The sequence below is a fragment of the Oratosquilla oratoria genome, chromosome 41 (genome assembly GCF_046742065.1).
Source record: "Oratosquilla oratoria isolate Oo_2021 chromosome 41, ASM4674206v1, whole genome shotgun sequence".
Lineage (NCBI taxonomy): Eukaryota > Metazoa > Arthropoda > Malacostraca > Stomatopoda > Squillidae > Oratosquilla > Oratosquilla oratoria.
In genome coordinates this window covers 24779697-24799696 of record NC_134817.1, presented here as the reverse complement: position 1 = coordinate 24799696, position 20000 = coordinate 24779697, and the positions used below count along the sequence as shown (strand labels likewise).

The 20000-nt window shown below is 47.1% G+C and overlaps 2 protein-coding genes across 2 annotated transcripts in view; one reads left to right on the top strand and one right to left on the bottom strand.

Annotated features, from left to right (window-relative positions):
• Positions 1-20000, bottom strand: part of LOC143021049 (uncharacterized) — a 364105-nt gene that overhangs the window by 330300 nt on the left and 13805 nt on the right. The window lies entirely within an intron of this gene.
• On the top strand, positions 1712-2581 carry LOC143021136 (uncharacterized). The gene has a single exon (XM_076178427.1). The coding sequence runs from the start codon at positions 1712-1714 to the stop codon at positions 2579-2581; it is 870 nt and encodes a 289-aa protein (XP_076034542.1).

Sequence of the window (20000 nt, the reverse complement as noted above, 5' to 3'; positions counted from 1 at the left end):
TCTTTGGATGGGGTTAAGATGGTCACATTAGACTCAAAGGATTACAAAGGATTACAAAGGCGGAGCATACCGACAGGAGACCTTTTGTTCCATATCTAGGTCGGATGCGAAAAAACAAATCATATTAATAATGAAATAATAAATAAAAACTATGATAACAAGGAGTTAAAAATAACACACACAAAGTTTATACTTTTAAAACTTAGCATCAGGAAGTAGAATTACAAGTGGTTTTCTATTGAAGTTAAGATGGCTTTTTGGAAATAAGTGTTTAAGAATGAAGGAGAATGCAAGAGACCCTAAGGCCTTCACTTGGTAGTTCCATGCCCCATAACACCTATCATCCCCATCCATAAAGTTATCTAACCTTTTCTTAAGGCAAATAATTATTTCAGTGCTAACTACATTAATTAGTCTATTCCATTTGTTAACCACCTTATTGGTAAACCAGTTCTTCCTTATTTTTTTTTCTCAAATCTAAATTTGTCCAATTTACATCTATTACTACGATTCCTGACCTGCTGTCTTAATACGATTTATCTAGGAAATCTATTGGAAGTCTCTGTATGTATATCCAGCGACGTTAATAGAATTCCATTTGTAGTGGATAGGCTTTGCATCAGCTAACAAAAGGAATTTCAAAGTATTGATTACGGCGAGTGATGGTCCCCCCGAGACGTACCTCGGAGAGAACCATCTCCCTCTCATCCGTTTTCAAAACCCGTCAATCCCTTCCTCTACATCTGGAGATGCAGCCCCGAGGGGCTGGTACTCGGTTCCCGGACTGGGCCCAAAATCTCTCTCTCTCTCTCTCTCTCTCTCTCTCTCTATATATATATATATATATATATATATATATATATATATATATATACATATATATAAACTATGACTGCAGTTCCTCCACCTGTATACACAAGGAAAGCTGAGAACCGGTGACTGATCTTTATAAACCTAGAAACGATCCCACACTAATGGAACATAGCCAATAGTCCAAGTTTTATTCCCAACTGATGTGGGTTTGTGGGTTACCAATTAGTGAATTTCTATTTTTAGTATTGTTGTTTGTCAAGGCCAATGCTGACAGACTGCCATATCTATGACGTCATTAACCATATGACGTCATTAGGAGAACGATAACGTAGCCATTGATGAGGTCACATTGTGACGTCATTGACAACGATGACGTTACCTTATGACGTAACAGACTGACGTAGCTGTGGCGGCCAATCCCCCACATATGCTATGTCGGCTTATACCATCGCGGCATCAGCAGTGAGAGGAACCAGATATTCACAGTCTGTGTAGAAGTAGTCGGCCTTCGGACTTGTAATAAGAATGTTAGAGTTAAGTCTTTAATAAGCCTGTACTTCAGGTATTTGTATACTCAAAGAAACACACTTCAGGCCTACGCCCGGCAACCCTTTGCCAACCAGAGGTAAGCTACTTTTCGGTACTCAAGGAGAGTATTTAAAGGGTTGCCGGGGTCAGGTCGCGGTCAGTCTCCTTTTAGGCCTAGTCTGGGCCGGGTGTGTTAGTGTATGTACATAGTGACGTCAATAAAACCCAGAAGCTAAAACCGTCTGTCAATCTTCCCGGTCGTCACTAGCCCAGTAACGGCATCCAGTTACATTGGTGAACCCGGAGTTTTGACTCGACACCCAGCCCGTTTTTTTTTTTTTCTGGCGTTTTCGACACCACCCACCCCCCAATGGCGGTGCAACTTCCACCATTCACCTACGACATCGACCTCTGGCTCGCGCACATCGACGCTTGTTGGCCCACGAACGATGACACAGTCACCGACCCCTACAAATTCAGACTGACAGTTGCGGCCCTCCCTGCACAAATTGCAGCGCGCATCTCTACACTCCTCACAGATCCCCCAGCGACTGCCCGGTACGACGCCCTCAAGGTTGCCCTCAAACAGGCGTGCGGGAGAACTACGGAGCTCGCCATGGAGGAACTCCATACCATCACCTACGACGGCGGCAGGCCCTCAGTCTTCCTTGAACGCCTGAAGGACCTCAATCGGGCCGCCGGATCACCGATGTCCGATGCATTGGTGATGTTTCGGCATAAACAATCACTCCCGCCGCACGTACGGGCGCCCCTTACGTTGTTAGACATTACCGATATCAGTGAATATGCGAAGAAAGCCGACAGGTTGTTCCACGCGCTCGCTCCGCAGGATATGGCAGCAGGATTAGTGCCCCCTGGATCAGTGAACAGTAACATTTCTAATCAGAGTGCTCGTGTGTATAACGTCGACAACAGTGCGCCGATTCGTGTGTGTAGTGATAATGCCTGTGCTTCTACTGACGCTATCGCGCGCGCCAGTACGGCGCGGCCTGCACCAGCGGACACCTTGGATGTGCGCTTAGCGCGTGTCGAAGGCATGCTGGAACAACTAGTCGGTGCAGGGGGCGTGCGCGACCCACCTCCTCCACGTCGACGCGCGTATTGTTTCTACCACACTACGTTTGGCCCCAGGGCTAGAAACTGCAGCCCTCCATGCACTTGGTTTGAGCATCAGCCATGGTCACGGGGGACGGGAAACGCAGCAAGCGGGAGGCGATAGTCCCTCCCGCTTCCACGCAGGATATGCCGACGGCCTGTCCTCCACGCCCCCGTCACAACCCCCCTCGCCCGTCCCGGGCACACAGTCGCGCCCTATTGCGCGTCACGGATACGGTTACTGGATGTCACTTCCTCGTCGACACGGGTGCCGTCATTAGCGTTGTCCCCCCCGCCGCTAAGGACAGGACGCATGCACATACGGCGTACGACCTCTTAGCTGCCAACGGCACTCCAATTGCCACATACGGCACCAGGCACTGGCGCGTCTCCTTTGCCCCCGAGCTATCATTCCCGTGGACTTTCGTGGTGGCGGACGTAGGACAACCCATCTTGGGCCTGGACTTCTTGCGGGAACACGACATTTTGGTGGACGCACGGCGCCAACGGTTGATACACAGACCTTCCAACGCCTTTATCCGCACTTTCCTCTGGACGTCCCCAGCGCCGGTGCTTACGCACGTTCAGGGGCCTTCACCGTACAACGACATCGTCCGAGAATTCCCCTCCATCACGTCCAGTCTACCCCACCCACGAAAACTGAGTCACACCGTTGAGCATACCATTCTCACTTACGGCCCGCCGTGCTTCGCCCGTCCCAGACGCCTCCCGCCGGAACGCTTGCAAGCAGCAAAGCAAGAATTCGAACTTTTGCTGCAGGATGGTATTGCGCGCCCGTCGGCCAGCAGTTGGGCATCGCCCCTGCACTTAGTGCCGAAAGCCAAGGATGGTGAGTGGCGTGATTGTGGGGATTACAGAGCTCTTAACGTGATGACGCAACCGGACCGTTACCCGATACCTCATGTGATGGACTTCCATGACAGGCTGCACGGGAAGACTGTGTTCTCCAAAATCGACTTGATGCGCGCGTTCCATCAAATCCCCGTGGCAGAGGAGGACATCCCCAAGACGGCTGTCACCACCCCATTCGGCCTGTTTGAATTTCCGGTCATGAACTTTGGCCTCCGGAACGCCGCACAAACCTTCCAGCGTTTCATGAACCAGGTGGTGCAGGGACTAGACTTCGTCGTGGTATACATCGACGACATCCTCGTCGCTTCAGCATCCCATCATGAGCATTGCCAACATCTCCGCCTTCTTTTCCAGCGACTCCATGATCACGGCTTGCGGATTCACCTTGCAAAGTGCGTGTTCGGGACCGAGTCGGTCGACTTCCTCGGCCATAGAGTTTCGGCGTCGGGTATTTCGCCCCTTCCGCAAAAGGTGAAGGCGATCGACGACTTCCCACAGCCGACCACCATCCGTAAGTTGAGACAATTCCTAGGACTTGTAAACTATTACCACCGGTTCATCCCGGGGGCTGCGGGCCTCCTCGTGCCGCTGTACGATCTTCTTAAGGGAACAAAAAAACACTCGCCGAAGCCGCTACAATGGTCCGCGAGTGCAGAGCAGGCATTCCAGGCTATTAAGCACCGCCTTGCGCAGCTGTCCCTCCTCGCATATCCTGTGCCGGGAGCGACGGCGGTCCTCACGACAGACGCGTCGGCAGAGGCAGTGGGCGCCGTCCTCCAGCAGGAGGTGCAGGGCGTCCTTTCCCCGATGGCATTCTTCAGCAAGCGATTGAATGACGCCCAACGCCACTACAGCGCTTTTGATCGAGAACTTCTAGCCATCTATGAAGCGGTGCGCCACTTCAGCCATTTCCTAGAGGCGAGGACGTGTAGGGTGCTTACAGATCACAAGCCCCTTACGTATGTTATGGCAAGACCAGGAAACAAGCTAACCCCGAGAGCCAGACGCCACCTCGCATACATATCTGAATTCACAACGGATATCGGGCATATCCGGGGCGCTGATAACACCGCGGCGGACGCATTGTCTCGTAGTGCCAACGCAATTACGCGTTCCGCAACGCTGGACTATGCTGCAATCGCGCAAGCACAAGCGGAAGATGGAGAGTTACGGGAGCTGCAAAAAGGAACCACGTCGCTCCGGCTAGTACTGCAGCAGGCTGAGGGACTGGCGGCCCCATTGTGGTGTGACATCTCCACGGGGCACGCGCGCCCTTACATCCCGAAAGCATTCCGCCAATCTGTGTTCCGCCATTTCCACGATATGGCCCACCCCGGGATCCTCGCGACACAACGCCTAATTCAGAGACGGGCCGTGTGGCCAGGGATGAAGCGGGACCTAAATTCATGGGTGCGCACATGCATTCCGTGCCAGACAGCGAAAATCCATCGGCATACCAAGCTCCCGCTCCAACAGATACCCACACCAACCCAGAGATTTCATACGGTCCACATCGACATTGTGGGACCCCTACCCCCCTCCCGGGGGTACCGTTTCCTCCTCACCTGCGTTGACAGAGCAACTAGATGGATGCAGGCAATTCCCATGGTGGATAGTACTGCAGAGTGTACAGCCTTCCATTTCCTGCATGGTTGGGTGGCTAGTTTGGGAGCCCCTCACACAATCATCACGGACCAGGGCCCGCAGTGGGAATCGAAGGCGTGGACAGATCTTCTACTATTCCTTGGCACAACCAGGCAGCGTACCACCGCATACCATCCACAATCCAACGGAATGGTAGAGCGTTTCCATAGGAGACTTAAAGAAGCCCTTCGCGCCCAACCACATCCAACGTCATGGGCGGACGCACTCCCAATCGTTCTCTTGAACATCCGTTCCACCGTGAAGGAGGACCTCCAGGTCACGCCAGCGGAACTAGTGTACGGCGAAGACCTACGCTTGCCCTCCCAATACACGCCCTCACTTGACACGTACTCGGAGCTAACGTTCATGCCTGCCCTTCGCCAAGCCATGAGATCTTTCACACCTCAACCGCCTAAACCTCCTGCAGCATCCGCCACATACCATCACCCCACGCTCATGTCGGCAGACAAGGTATTTCTCCGTGTAGACGCGCGTACTGGTTCCTTGGCGCCAAGATACACGGGCCCTTACCAGGTGCTTGCACGAACACGAAAGCACGTCACCATTCAGATCGGTGACCGCCGGTCGGCGGTATCATGGGATCGGGTAAAGCCCGCCCACGTCGATGCAGACGCCCAGTCTACCCTTACAGTCCCTACCCCTCCTCCCACAAACCCTCCCCCTCCCCCTCTCGTACCTTCCTCCAACCCACCCCATTCACATCGCACTTCTACTACCCCTCCTCCCCCTCATCACCCTCCTCCATTTCCCACTCCGCACAGAGTTGTCATACGCCCGTTCCCTATACAAAACGAAACGGTCCCACCACTTTCTCCGCGTCTGTCCACCACTCCTCCCCCTCCTCACCCCCTTCCTCTTCAACCTCCTAGCGCGGTCCTCGGTCATCTCAGTTCAACCCAAGATGAAACGTTACCCCTCACTCCTTCGCCGACCTCATCCTCTCCACCTCCTCCTTCAACACCTCATCATCAGAACCCAGCTCCTCCCACCCCCTCCTCTCCACAGGCAGAGCCGCCTCTACTTCAACCACTACAGCCGCCCCCTGGCAGTCAGGTCCTTCCGCGCCCACCGACGTCCACACAGGGTCCACCAGAGTCCATCGCACTTCCCGCGCCGCTCAGTCCCCACCAGGGCCACCTCCACATAACCCCAGGAGACGGAGATTTCAACCCGGAGGGCACAATATTGCAGTCGGGCCGGGTAGTGCGCAGGCCCCAGTGGTACCAGGTCAACAGCCTGTATCCGCCCAATGTAGGGGCCGGTACTTGGTACGGTGTCACCGGCACCCTTTTCCTGCCCGTAGGCGCGGCGCCCCCGTGTAACGTGTTTCCGAGCGCTCACCCAATCGGACATCACGACTCACGTGCTACTGACGTCACCCACGCCCCCCCCCCCCTGCTCGGACATCACGATTCCACGCTTCGCAGGGGAAGGGGGGTAAATGTGGCGGACAATCCCCCACATATGCTATGTCGGCTTATACCATCGCGGCATCAGCAGTGAGAGGAACCATATATTCACAGTCTGTGTAGAAGTAGTCGGCCTTCGGACTTGTAATAAGAATGTTAGAGTTAAGTCTTTAATAAGCCTGTACTTCAGGTATTTGTATACTCAAAGAAACACACTTCAGGCCTACGCCCGGCAACCCTTTGCCAACCAGAGGTAAGCTACTTTTCGGTACTCAAGGAGAGTATTTAAAGGGTTGCCGGGGTCAGGTCGCGGTCAGTCTCCTTTTAGGCCTAGTCTGGGCCGGGTGTGTTAGTGTATGTACATAGTGACGTCAATAAAACCCAGAAGCTAAAACCGTCTGTCAATCTTCCCGGTCGTCACTAGCCCAGTAACGGCATCCAGTTACATAGCCAATGACTATGACGTAATCACTACTGATGACTGAAAATTGATGACGACATTATATCTGATACCTTGGCCACTAATGACGCAGAGTGATGATGACGTATTTATTAACGATGACGTTAATGACGCAATCACTCATGATGACGTAATCATTCCACACGACACAAGAGGTGGTAGGGCTGTTGGTGGTATGAGTGGTTGATATGCATTCTAGCGACGATAAACACAACCGTACAACTCAAGATAACGATAACGAAGATAACAGTGAATAACAAAAAATTACCTGACAAGTGACCTGACCCAACGTCATGTCAGTGTGACATGGGGGTCAAATCTAACACACGTGGGGTCAAATACACGAACCCAATCAATTTACTCTATAACCACCTGTCCCAGATGGTACGACCACCTGAGAGCTTCGGAAAGGATATATGTGCGAGACCCAAGGAAGCCAGGAAATCAGTTCCGTCCTTCCACGAAAGGGAGGAGAGGAAGAAGAAGATAGGGGGGAGAGGAAGGACAGGAAGGAGGAGGAGAAGGACGAGGAGGAGGTGTTCGTTGAGGAAGACGAGGTAGATGAAGTAGAGGAAGAGGAGGGAGAGGAGGAGGAGAAGGAGGGGAGCAAGAGGAAAAGGAGGGGAGGAGGAGGAGGAAGGAGGAATAATAGGTGGAGGAGAAGGAGGAATAAGAGGAACAAAAGTAGGAGGAGGAAGAGGAGGAGGAGATGGTGGAGGAGGAGCAGAACGCGTAGGAAGAGAACGAGGAGGAGGTGGAAGAGTAGGAGGAGAAGGAGGAGGAGGAGGAAATCAGCTTCGTCCTCCCACCCTCCTCCCTCTGTACCCCTGGAATCTCCCCTGAGAACCATTTTCTTCGATGGAAGTGATTCGAAAATGTCGAAGAAGCCTTGGCCAAATTTATTCTCAGCTCACGTGACGGGCTGAGAAAGAACCCAAAATATGGGGCGGGGGGGGGGGGCAATGGGGCTAAAGAGGGAATGGGGAAGGAGGGAGGGAGGGAAGGAAGGAGGGAGAGAAGGAAGGAAGGAGGGAAGGAAGGGTGGGGATGAAGTTAGTATGTTAAAAGACTCATACATATTGGGATTTATGTATATTCATATTCACACAGACACTTGCAGTTATGTATATATGTGTATATATATATATATATATATATATATACACACGAGTGCATATATATATATATATATATATATATATATATATATATATATATATATATGTATATATATATATATATATATATATATATATATATATATATATATATATATATATATATATATATATATATATACGAAATCAAATAAATTATAAATACTCAATGACCAAACCAGACCAGCAACCAATCACATCAGGCAAAGATACATATATACATGTACATACAGAAGCGCACCCACTCTCCCACACATACAATGTTTGTGGGTATCGATACCTGTATGAATATGCAAAGGTTGTTTACACACGTTGGGGTCTCTTGGGCGATGGCTCTGACGGATAGGCTTTGCCTTTGGTACAAAAAAAAAAAAAAAAAAAAAAAAAAATCTTGTCATCGAGGTCCCCCTGGGTGAGGGAGCTAAGGGATGCAGGGAACGAGGGAGGAGGACAGGAAGGAGAGGGAGGAGTAGAGGAAGAAGAGGGAGGAGGGGAAGGAAATAGGGGAGAGGGAGGAAAGGGAGGAGCAGGAAGGGGAGGGAGAGAGGGGAGAGGAGGAAAGGGAGGAAAGGGAACAAGGGGAGGTGGGAGGAGGGGAGAGGAGAGGGAGGGGAGAGGGAGAGGGGGGAGGAGGGGAGGAGGAGGGGGAGGAGGAAGAAGGAAGCGAGGGAGCGTTGGAGAAGGAGAGGGAGGAGGGGGAGGAGATGGAGAAGGAAAGGGAGGAGGAGAGAGAGGAGGAGAGGGAGGAGGGGGAAGAGAGGAAGGAGGTGGAGGAGGAGGAGGAGAGAGATGAGGAGAAGGAGGAGAGGGAGAAGGGGGAGGAGAGGAAGGAGATGGAGGAGGAGAGTGAGGAGAGATAGGGGTGCGGAAGGACTATGACGTCATAAAGATAAAGAAACGAGATGAAGTCATAACGACGAAGAAACGACCTGACGTCATAAAGACAAAAAACAAACAAACGACCTGACGTCATAAAGACAAAGAAGCAATATGACGTCATAACGACAGACATGACTCCATAATGACAGAGAATCATGACGTCATAAAGACAAAAACATGTCATAACGACAAAAAAGCGACATGACGTCATGATATCAGCCATGATATAACGTCATAACGGGGGAAAACAAGAGATAACGACATAGAAACGACATGACGTCATAAAAGAGAGATGACCTGATGTCATAACGACAAAGAAGCGATATGACGTCACAACGAAAAAAACGACATAACGTCATAACGACATATAAACGACCTGACTTCATTAAGACAAACATGACGTCACAAAGAAAAAATGACATGATGTCATAACGACACAAAAATGACGTCATAACGACAGAGAAGCGGCATAACGTTATAACGACAAAGAAACGACATGACGTAATAACGACAGAGAAACGACATGACGTTATAGCGACTAAGAAACGACATAACACCATAATGGCGAAGAAACGACATGACGTCATAACGACAAAGAAACAGGTTTTATTCCTGAAAGAGCGACATGACTTTATTTTACATTTTTATTTGTTTATTTTTTTGTTCGAGGGGGGAGAGGGAAGGAGGAGACGAGGGGAGAGGGGGAGAGGGGGAGCGACAAGACGTAAAGGGATCGCTTAACATCCTGAGGAATGACATGGCTTACGAGGCGCGTTGGTGGCCGAAAGAATAATAAAATACCTGTGGGAGTATGCGTGAAATGTGGGGAACCAGTCCTCATGCGGGCTCAAGTGGAGGAAGAAGAGAAGGAGGAGGAGGAGGAAGAGGAAGAAATGAGGGAGGAAGAGGAGGTGATCGAGGTTGTGGCGGAGAACGAAGAGAAGGAGAAGGTGGAAGAGGAAGAAGAGGAGTAAAAAGAGGAAAAAGAGAGGAGGAGGAGAATAAGTTGGACGAAGAAGAGGTGGTGGTTGAGGAGGACGAGGAAAAAGTAGAGGAAGAATAGGAGGAGGAGGAAGACAGACAAAGAAGAGAGAAAAAAGAAAAAGAAGAATAAGAAGAAAACTAAATTAAGGATGGAAGGCAGACACAAACAAAAAGAACAGAGAAAAATAGACAGAGGCAGATATATGTGTATGTATGTATATGTATATATATATATGTGTGTGTGTGTGTGTGTGTGTGTGTGTGTGTGTGTGTGTGTGTGTGTGTGTGTGTGTGTGTGTGTGTGTGTGTGTGTGTGTGTATAGGGAGAGAGTGAGAGAGAGAGAAACTGTGAGAAAGAGAAAGACTAGAGAAAGCTGAAAGAAGAGAAGTAGAAGAAACAGAAACAAGCAGAGAATCTGAGACCGACGATTCATTTGAAAACTTATGTAGAATTACTCTACATCGTCGTTACGACTACTCAACTAAACAAGTCCTTTAGAACTCTTCCATTGCACTAATCAATCTCCATTTTAGACCTCTTCCATTGCACTAATCAATCTCCATTTACCGGAACAATCTCTACGCGAAGCGGAAGCCTTCGCCACCCCGAGTCATTTCGGATATCTTCTCAACGACTTCTAGACGAAAGCTAAGTAAGGCTCTGCACACAATCTCTTCTATTTCTCCACTACGGAACACCAACCAATCTCCTAAGTGTTCCTCAATAACCAAAAGAATTCCCTACAACCAGAGGTCATCGCGCATCTGACTTCCAAAATACTCATTTGCTCCAAGAAATCAAGACGTTCTAGTCACTTTTCTGTTGGCGTGACTTCTAACAATCCGAATCAAGGTTCTCGTCATCTCTTCACATTAATCAAGACTTCAGTTCGCCTGCCAATTCTTACGTGCTGTATACAAGCCCAACGTTATCTACCCTGTCTGGAAACACTATATTAAATAATTTCATGCTATTCATGTGAAAAATGTAATGCTTTTGATACTTTGATCATATTTAAGATTTTCGTATACTTATAATTATTCTGTGCATTACGTTATTTTACTTTTTATGGATTTCTATGTTCCTATGTCCCATGTATTTTGAATGCGTTTTTACTTGTATAAAGGAGAAGGTGGTAGGTTTGATTAACCTATCATGATATTCTTTAACAACACCTTGTGGGAACTGCTCAAGCCCACACACTCTTTCTTTGTGTCTCGATATAGCCTCACTTAGGTTGGTCGTGACACAGAGACACACAAAAGAAGAGACAGCTAAAGAGAGAAGAAGAAGGTGACTGAGAAAGAGTTTACGTTGCAAAAATGCAAGATCATATTTCCCGTCTGGGGTGAGGACGGGGGGGGGGGGTGGAGGGCGTGAGGATGTGTGTCATGACACAGAGATTGTGTCACCTGCTGTGTCATCTATGGCCTCAACACACATACCCAAGCACACACACAAAAATTCAAAGGCATGGAAGAACGCACATACACTCACGTATGCACATATGCACGCACGAATACGGAGACACACACACGCACATACACTCACGTATGCATATATGCACACACGAATGCGGAGACACGCACGCGCACGCACACACACACACACACACACACACACACACACACACACACACACATACACACACGCGCGAAAACAGGTTCCCGGACATCCTGATGGGCCGACACGTCGCCCGGACTCACTACGGAGCTCCGGATTGGGTTAGTTATCTGCCAGAGGAACGGAGGAGGAGGAGGAGGAGGAGGAAGAGGAAAAAAAGGAGGAGGAAGACGAGTGGAAGGGCAGGGAAGAGGATGATGATAAGGGAAGGAGGAGAGGTAGGAAGAGGAAAGGAAGAAAATGAAGAGTAGGAAGAAAAGCAGGAGTACACAAAGAAGGATCAAGGATGATGATGATGATGATGATGATGATGGTGATGATGATGATGATGATGATGATGATGATGATGATGATGATGATGATGATGATGATGATGATGATGATGATGATGATGATGATGATGATGATGATGATGATGATGATGATGATGATGATGATGATGATGACGACGACGACGACGACGACGACGACGACGATGGTGATGATGATGATGATGACGACGACGACGACGATGGTGATGATGATGATGATGATGATGATGATGATGAAACAGATAATGATACTAACATTGGTGATGGTGATATCTGGTAATGACGGTGTTGGCGCGAAAAACTGGAGGTAATCGAAATAACGATGGTAATGATTTGAGGGAAGGCGCGATTAAGAAGTCGGAATTAATTTGGGAGTTAATGCCGTCATTACGGGTCTTGCACCCCCCCACCCCCCACCCCCACCCTCAAATAAGAAATCCCAATTTTCATTTCTCTGTCCTCGCTCTCCCCTTTCCATTCCTTTTTATCATCATCCTCTTCCTCCTACATTTCCTCCTCCTATTCCTCTTCCTCCTCCTTTTCTTCTTCCTCCTCCTTATCTAAACTCCCTTCCTCCATATACTTCTATACCCACTTCCTTACCTTCCTCTCTCTCTTCCTCCTCCTCCTCCTCTTTTTCCTTCTCCATTTTTCTTCCTCTCCCTTCTCCCCCTTCTCTTCTTTCCGGTTCTCCCCCTCCTACCTCTCTCCCTCCTCCTCCTACTTCTTTTTCTTCTTCCTCTTTTTCCTCCTCCCCCTCCTCTTCTACGTTCTCTTCCTCCTCCTCCTCCTCCTCCTCCTCCTCCTCCTCCGGTGGCTGCGGGATGGGTCTCCTACCCTCTTCGTCCCCCTCCCGCTCTCTCACTTCCAGGAGCGGTTGTTAGCGAGACGCTTGTTACGGCGGCGGCCACTACACCAGCCCCACTCATCATTTCGCTGTCACGTCTCGCGCTGCGGCAGCGGGAAGCAATGGCGAAGGAGGAAGAGGAAGAGGAGGAAGAGGAGGAGGAGTGGAGAGAGAGATCGTGGGGGTAGTGGTAGTGCTGGTGGAGGTGGTGGTGGTGGTGGTGGTGGTAATTGTGATGGTGTAGGTTTGAGGTACTCGTCTTGTTCAGAATGGTGGTGATAATATATATGAAAAACTTCGTGGTGGGGATGGGAAAGGTGGTGGTAAAGTGATGGTGATATTGACTATATCACTGTCCAGAGAACCGCAAGGAGAGCAGAACCGATGAAGATCGGACCGAGAACACAGAACACCACCAATTCACTGACCCTCAAGACCAAGAATAGACAATATGACCTTAACCCTTTCAACTCCGATGACAAGATGTCTTGTCATTTGGTCAAATAAAACAAAAAATCATAAAACACCAAAATGTTTGATCAAACACCAGAAAAATATGACGTCAGTCCTCCTCGCTTCGCTCGCGAGCGAAGCGAGGACTGGCGTCATATTTTTCTGGTGTTTGATCAAACATTTTGGTGTTTTATGATTTTTTGTTTTATTTGACCAAATGACAAGACATCTTGTCATCGGAGTTTAATGGGTTAAGAATGAACCAAAGACACTTTAGGCTCAATCTGTTACTAAAAAGGATAACAGAGAACAATCAAAGAACAAGTCGAGTAGTGGTATCAGAGAACAAAGAACAGTTCGAGTAGTGTTAGTGGATAACACCTAAAGAACATTAAGAGTAGAGTGACATGGATGAGGTGTAAACTCACTTCTGAGATCAATTCCTTTATGTTCAATGGCTGCCAGTCTCTTCCGCTAAACCAGCAAACACAAAAGACATAAATTTGAAAGAGGAATTCTTTCAAAGCAGAGTTAATGGAAAACTAGACTAAAGCAAAAAAATTAACTTGGAGATTAAATAAAATTGTTGACGATTATATTCACTGACGGCTTAGGTCCAATGAAACGAGTGTGTGTGTGTGTGTGTGTGTGTGTGTGTGTGTGTGTGTGTGTGTGTGTGTGTGTGTGTGTGTGTGTGTGTGTGTGTGTGTGTGTGTGTGTGTGTGTGTGTGTGTGTGCGATTCACCATGGTCTTGGATCACACGTTGGACTCATGATCGACAGCTATTTACCTCCCGGAAGAGAGCTCATATATGACCGATCTATGGGTAATGCTGTGACCTTACACGCACACACAAAACCAACTCCCCGCCCATGAGCTGGAATAACGACCTACAGCGCAGCGATACTGGAATTATTTCAGCCCTGGGCGGGATTCGAACCCGGACCTCCGTAGTGGCAGCCGGGAACTATACCACTGTGTCACGAGTGTATGTGTGTGTGTGGGGGGGTGTATTTGTATTTAAAGTAGATATACAGCAAAATAAAATGAGTTATTTATCCATAAAAAATAATCTTTCAGTTTGCTTGTCTTCCCAACAAGTTGTCACATTTTAACACGAAAGAAATCAATTCTCTCACAATGTCAAGAGGTCAAGAGGAGGGTGAGGGAGGGTGGGCTATGTGTTTGGACGTGCTCGAGTGGGACTTGGACCTTGACGCATGTAATACTTCGTGATGCTAGGCACGTGCACGTGTCTTGCAAAAAAAAAAAAAAAATATATATATATATATATATGTATATATGTATATATATGTATATATGTAGATATATATGTATATACATATATATATACATATATATATATATATATATATATATATATATATATCGGCATAAAATACATTACAGGCCTTTTGGTCCATACGTGAATCTGATACAGTACAATTACAAATGAGTAAGGAAATAAGTGGATAAAAAAAATTGAAATGCATGACAAAGACAATAGAACAAGTCAAAATAAACAGACAGACAAATACACTCCATATTTCTCCATGCTACCATCCTCCACATTATACTTAATCCTCTTACACCTCTCCCTCCACCCTGTAACCCTCCACTCCGTCCTCCACTTCCACTCCATAAATCACCTTTTTCCACCTCCGTCCTTCCACACAAACAAATGCCCTCCAGGGACTTCACTGATACCCCTATGGACCAGACAAACGCAGCTTCATTTCATAATTGAAAACTAATCTTCTCCATATAAATAAAAATAAATAAATAAAATTAACACTCACATCTTTTAGGTTTGGTATTTCACCCAAGGATAAAAGCGCTGGTTATCTTCAACGAAATACGAAATACCTTCTTCAGTTCAGTGGCCAGAATACAAAATAAATACTATAAGGTGCGTCAGTATTGTCAAAGGGATCACTTAACTTTTCCTCCTCTAATTACCACATGCCCACATATCATCATTCTTCCTCCACCTCTTGTATTTGAACTTCTCGCTCACATCGTTCGCTTTATCACCCCCTCCCCCCTACCCCCACCCCCGCTTCGATTGTTCCCCTAATCGCAGCCTGGCATCCTCCTCCTCCTCCTCCTCTTCCATCACCTCCTCCTCCTCCTCCTCCTCTTCCCTTGACACCAACACCAAAACACGCACACACACACACACATACCCCCAACAGAATCATTACGATAATCTAGTCCTACGTTTCTTTCTAATCCTTACTAATACCACCACCATCTCATTACCACCACCACTGTTATAACCACTGCCAAAATATACACCCTTCCTTATTCTTCTCCAGCATCATCACCTTCACCACCACTACTGCCATTATCACCACTAATACTTCTTCTTCTTCTTCTTCTTCCTCTTTCACCACCACCACCACCACCACGTCCATCATCACCACCATACCTTACATCATCATCTTCTTTCACCACCTCCTCCTCTTCTTCTTCTTCTTCCTCCTTCACTACCACCACCACCACGTACATCATCACCACCATAACTTACATCATCTTCTTCTTTCACCACCTCCTCCTCCTCTTCTTCTTCTTCCTCCTTCCTCCTTCCTCTTTCACCACCACCACCACCACGTCCATCATCACCGCCATAACTTACACCATCTTCTTTCACCAGCTCCTCTTCCTCTTCTTCTTCCTCCTCCTACTCCCCTCCTCCTCCTCCTCCTCCTCCTCCTCCTCCTCCTCCTCTTCTTCCTCCTGCTACTTAACCTTTTCACCGCGATTGGGTCATTTGAGTCTCACACTCATCAAGATTTAATCTAGGTGATGGATCCTGTCACAATGGCGTCAAACTCGTCCGTCTAGAATTCTAGATCGCAATTCATCTTGTCCCGAGATCTGCCTCTCGAGTGAATAACATCATCTGGCGCTTAGAGAGGCATCGGTACAGTGAGGCACTGTTGAAGTCGTCTTGCTCCTTGTAGACAGATAATTTGGGTCAACTTTGAGAAATCATAACCTCTCCCACTCCCTCCCCCGTCCTCTGTTTTGTTTCGCAAAATATTTTTTTCCTTCTTCTTCTTCTTCTTCTTGTTTCGTTATTTCCGTTTTAATTTCCTTTCCTTTGTTTTATTTTATTTCTAATTTAGTTCCCCTCCTCCTCTTCCCCTCCTTCCTCCTCCATCTCCTCTCCCTCCTCCTCCGTCTAATCTCCCTCCTCCCCGTTTCCTCTCTCTACTCCTTCGTCTCCCTTCCTCCCGTCTATGTCTTATCATTTTACTTTCTTCTTCTTTTTCTTCTTCTTCCTCTTCTTCCTCAACTCCTCTCCCCTCCCCTCCCCTCTCCTCCACCCTCCAACTCACTCCTTCATCTTTCTCTATATATTTCTTATTCTTTTACTTTCATCATCTTCTTCTTCTTCTTCTTCTTCTTCCTCCTCTTCCTCTTCCTCCTTCCTTCTTCACTTCTCTAATTTCCGTCTCTACACAGTATCTTTCTCTGCATTTTTCCTAATTTTAGTCTTCTTTCTTTTCTCCTCCTTTATCTTTATTTTACGTTTATGTGTCTACATTATTCTTTGTTTCTTCTTTTTATTCTTCACCATCTTCATTCTACGTTTATGTATTTTTTTTTATTTTGATTTTTTTTTCTTCTTCGTCTCTTTCTTCTCCTTATTTTGTTTTTTCAGTTTATTTCTCGTCTATAGGTTATTGGATTATTCCTCCTCCCCTTCCTTCTCTTCTTTCTCCTCCTCCTTCTCCTCGTCCTCCTCCTCTTTTTTCCTCTCCTCCTGCTTCTCCTCTACCTCCTTCTCTTCTTCCTCCTCCTCCTCTTCCTCCTTCTCCTCTTCCTTCTCTTCTTTCTCCTCCTCCTTCTCCTCGTCCTCCTCCTCTTTTTTCCTCTCCTCCTGCTTCTCCTCTACCTCCTCCTCCTCTTCCTCCTTCTCCTCTTCCTTCTCTTCTTTCTACTCATCCTTCTCCTCGTCCTTCTTCTCTTCTTCCTCCTCCTCCTCTTCCTCCTTCTCCTCTTCCTTCTCTTCTTTCTCCTCATCCTTCTCCTCGTCCTCCTCCTCTTTTTTCCTCTCCTCCTGCTTCTTCTCTTCCTCCCTCTTCTCTTCTTCCTCCACCTCCTCCTTCTTCTTCTCCTCCTCCTCTTCTTTCTTTATTCTGTCGTGCTTCCCTAATTCTCTGTTTTCCTTTCGTTATCCTTCTATTTATTCAGTCTTTGCTTTGATTTTTTTTCATCGTCCTCTCCTTCTGCTTCCGTTCATATTTCCTATTTTCCCGTTTGTGTCCATTTCACGTTTTTTTCGTACTTTTCCTTAGTTCATGTTTACTATTTGTATCCTACCCTAGTCCTCTCCTTCCGGTGTCCTCTCTCTCTCTCTCTCTCTCTCTCTCTCTCTCTCTCTCTCTCTCTCTCTCTCTCTCTCTCTCTCGCTCTCTTTCTCTCTTGTCTTTGATGCGTGCTTCCTCTCTTCTGTCTTTTCTTATCTTCTATTCTTTAATCTTTCTCTCTTCTCTTTCTCTTCCTTTTCCTATTCCTCTCTCCTCCTCCTCTACCTCTCAGTCTTCTTCCTATCTCCTTTTCTACCATTTACTCTTTTATTCTTCTCATTCTCCTCCTCCTCCTCCCTTCACTTTTTCTCCCCCTTTCTCCTCCTCTACCCCATTTTTCCTTCCTCCTCCTCCTACACCCTTCGATCTTCTTCCTCCTCTTCTACCTTTCACTATCTCCTCCTCCTCCTCCCTGTCACCCCTCTCCCTCACTCAGTCCCTCTTCTCCTAACTCCTCCTCTCCCCCTTCCTCCTCCTCCTCCTCCTCCTCTTCCTTCAATCAATCACTCACCAAATTTAGATTAGTCCCCAGCTCACCCCTTCATCCTCCTCCTCCTCCTCCTCCTCCCTCCTCCACCTTTCTTTTCCTCTTCCCATTTTTTATTTTCTTCTGTATTCAATAAAACCCGTCCTCCGTTTTTTATGATTTTTTTTTCCAGTTTTTCTATTGTCCCCCTTTCGTCCCTACAATTTTCCTTCTTTCTTTTTTCATACTCCTTTCTTCATCTCCTCTCCTTCCTCCTCTTCTCTTTCTTCCCCTCTTCTCTGTTTTCAAATTCACACACTCGTTTTCTTCAGACACTTCCTCTTCCTTCTCCTCCTCTTCCTCCTACTTCTCTTCTTCTTTCTTCTCCTCCTCCTCTTCTTCTTCTTCTTTCTCCTCCTCTTCCTCTACTTTCTCCTCTTCACCTCTTCCTCCTCCTCTTCTCCTTTCTCTTCCTCTTCTTTCTCCTCTTCACCTCTTCTTCCTCCTCCTCCCTTTCTTTTTGCTCCTCCTCTTCCTCTTCTTTCTACTCCTTCACCTCTTCCTCCTCCTCCTCCTCTTCTTCTTCTATCTCCTCCTCTTCCTCTTTTTTCTCCTCCTCTCTTTTCTCCTTTCCACGAGTATGAACAGGTACAATTCGTGGTCCTTTGAGAGGGACATCGAAGAGACTCATCTCCCCCTTGCCCATTTTCAAAGCCCATAAACACCTTCACCATTTTGATGTGCAACCTTGATGGGCTGATACTCGGTCCCCGGAGAAAAAAAATACTTTAGGACACAGAAACCTTAAAGACCTATATACCGGGTAACCGGATTGAAGGTTATGGTGAGCTCAAATCAATACAGGCCGTTACCTAATTGAAGAAGTTAACGAATAACTCTCTTATCTTAGTCTTCTTAGAATTCGTCCACTTGATTCCCTCGTAGCTCTCTTTCTCCTCTTTATTCACGTCTTTCTCCTCATCTCTTTCTTTAGAAAGTCAGTCTCCCTCTTTTCCTCTCTCTCTCTCTCTCCCTTCTCTTTCCTCACACACACTCTCCCTTTCTCATATTTCCACTCTCTCTATAAACTCTCACACCCTCTCTATTGCCTCTTAGTCCACTTTATCATTTCTCTCTTTTTCTCTTTTCTTTCTACCTCCCCTATCTTCTCCTCCTCCTCCTCCTCTTCCTTCTTCTCTTTCTCTTTGTCCGATCCAATTCTCACTGTCCTTCTGCATGACACACTAAATGGGTCTTGCAACTGACGTCCTTCCTACTCCTCCTCCTCTTCCTCCACCTCCTCTTCCTCCATCTCCTCTTCCTCTTCTTTTCTTATACTTTCTCCAATCTTTGATGTACGTTGCTACATTTTTTGTGCGTGTTTCTATTCTTTTTATTGTCTTTGGGCTTCCTCTTCCTTTCCCCTTTCCTCTTCCTCCTCCCCTCTTCCTCCTCCTCTTCTCCCTCCTCCTCTTCCTCCTATACTCTTTCTGTGCTTTTCACTAATCTCTGATGTACGTTGCTACATATTATTTCTTTCTATGAGTGTTTCTATTATTTTATCATCCTTAGCCTTCCTCTTCCATTTCCTCTTCCTCCTCTTCTTCCTTCTATACCCTTTTTGCACTTTTCACTAATCTTTGATGTACGTTGGTTGCTACACATTACTTCTTTTTGTGTATGTTTCTATTCTTTACATTATCCTTAGCCTTCCTCTTCCCTCTCCTCCCTCTTATCTTTATCTTCCTCCTCCTCCTCTTAGACTTATACTCCTTCTGTACTTTTCACATTACTTCCTTTTGTGTATGTTTCTATTATTTCTATTATCCTTGGTCTTCCTCTTCATCTTCCTCTTCTTTCTCCTCCTCCTCCTCCTCCTCCTATACTCTTTCTCTGCTTTCATTGAATCTTTGATGTATGTTGATACATATAATTTTTCTTTGTGTGTGTTTCTATTCTTTTTATTATCTTTGGTCCTCCTCCTCCTCTTCATCTTCCCTTTCCTCCTCCTCCTCCTCCTCTTCATCTTCCCTTTCCTCCTCCTCCTCCTCCTCCTCTTCTTGACCCCACGATACCTTGCCTTTTTTAATATTTC

Bases quoted from the DNA above. Each gene is read 5' to 3' on its own strand.
- LOC143021136 (XM_076178427.1), top strand. From the start codon at position 1,712: ATGGCGGTGCAACTTCCACCATTCACCTACGACATCGACCTCTGGCTC.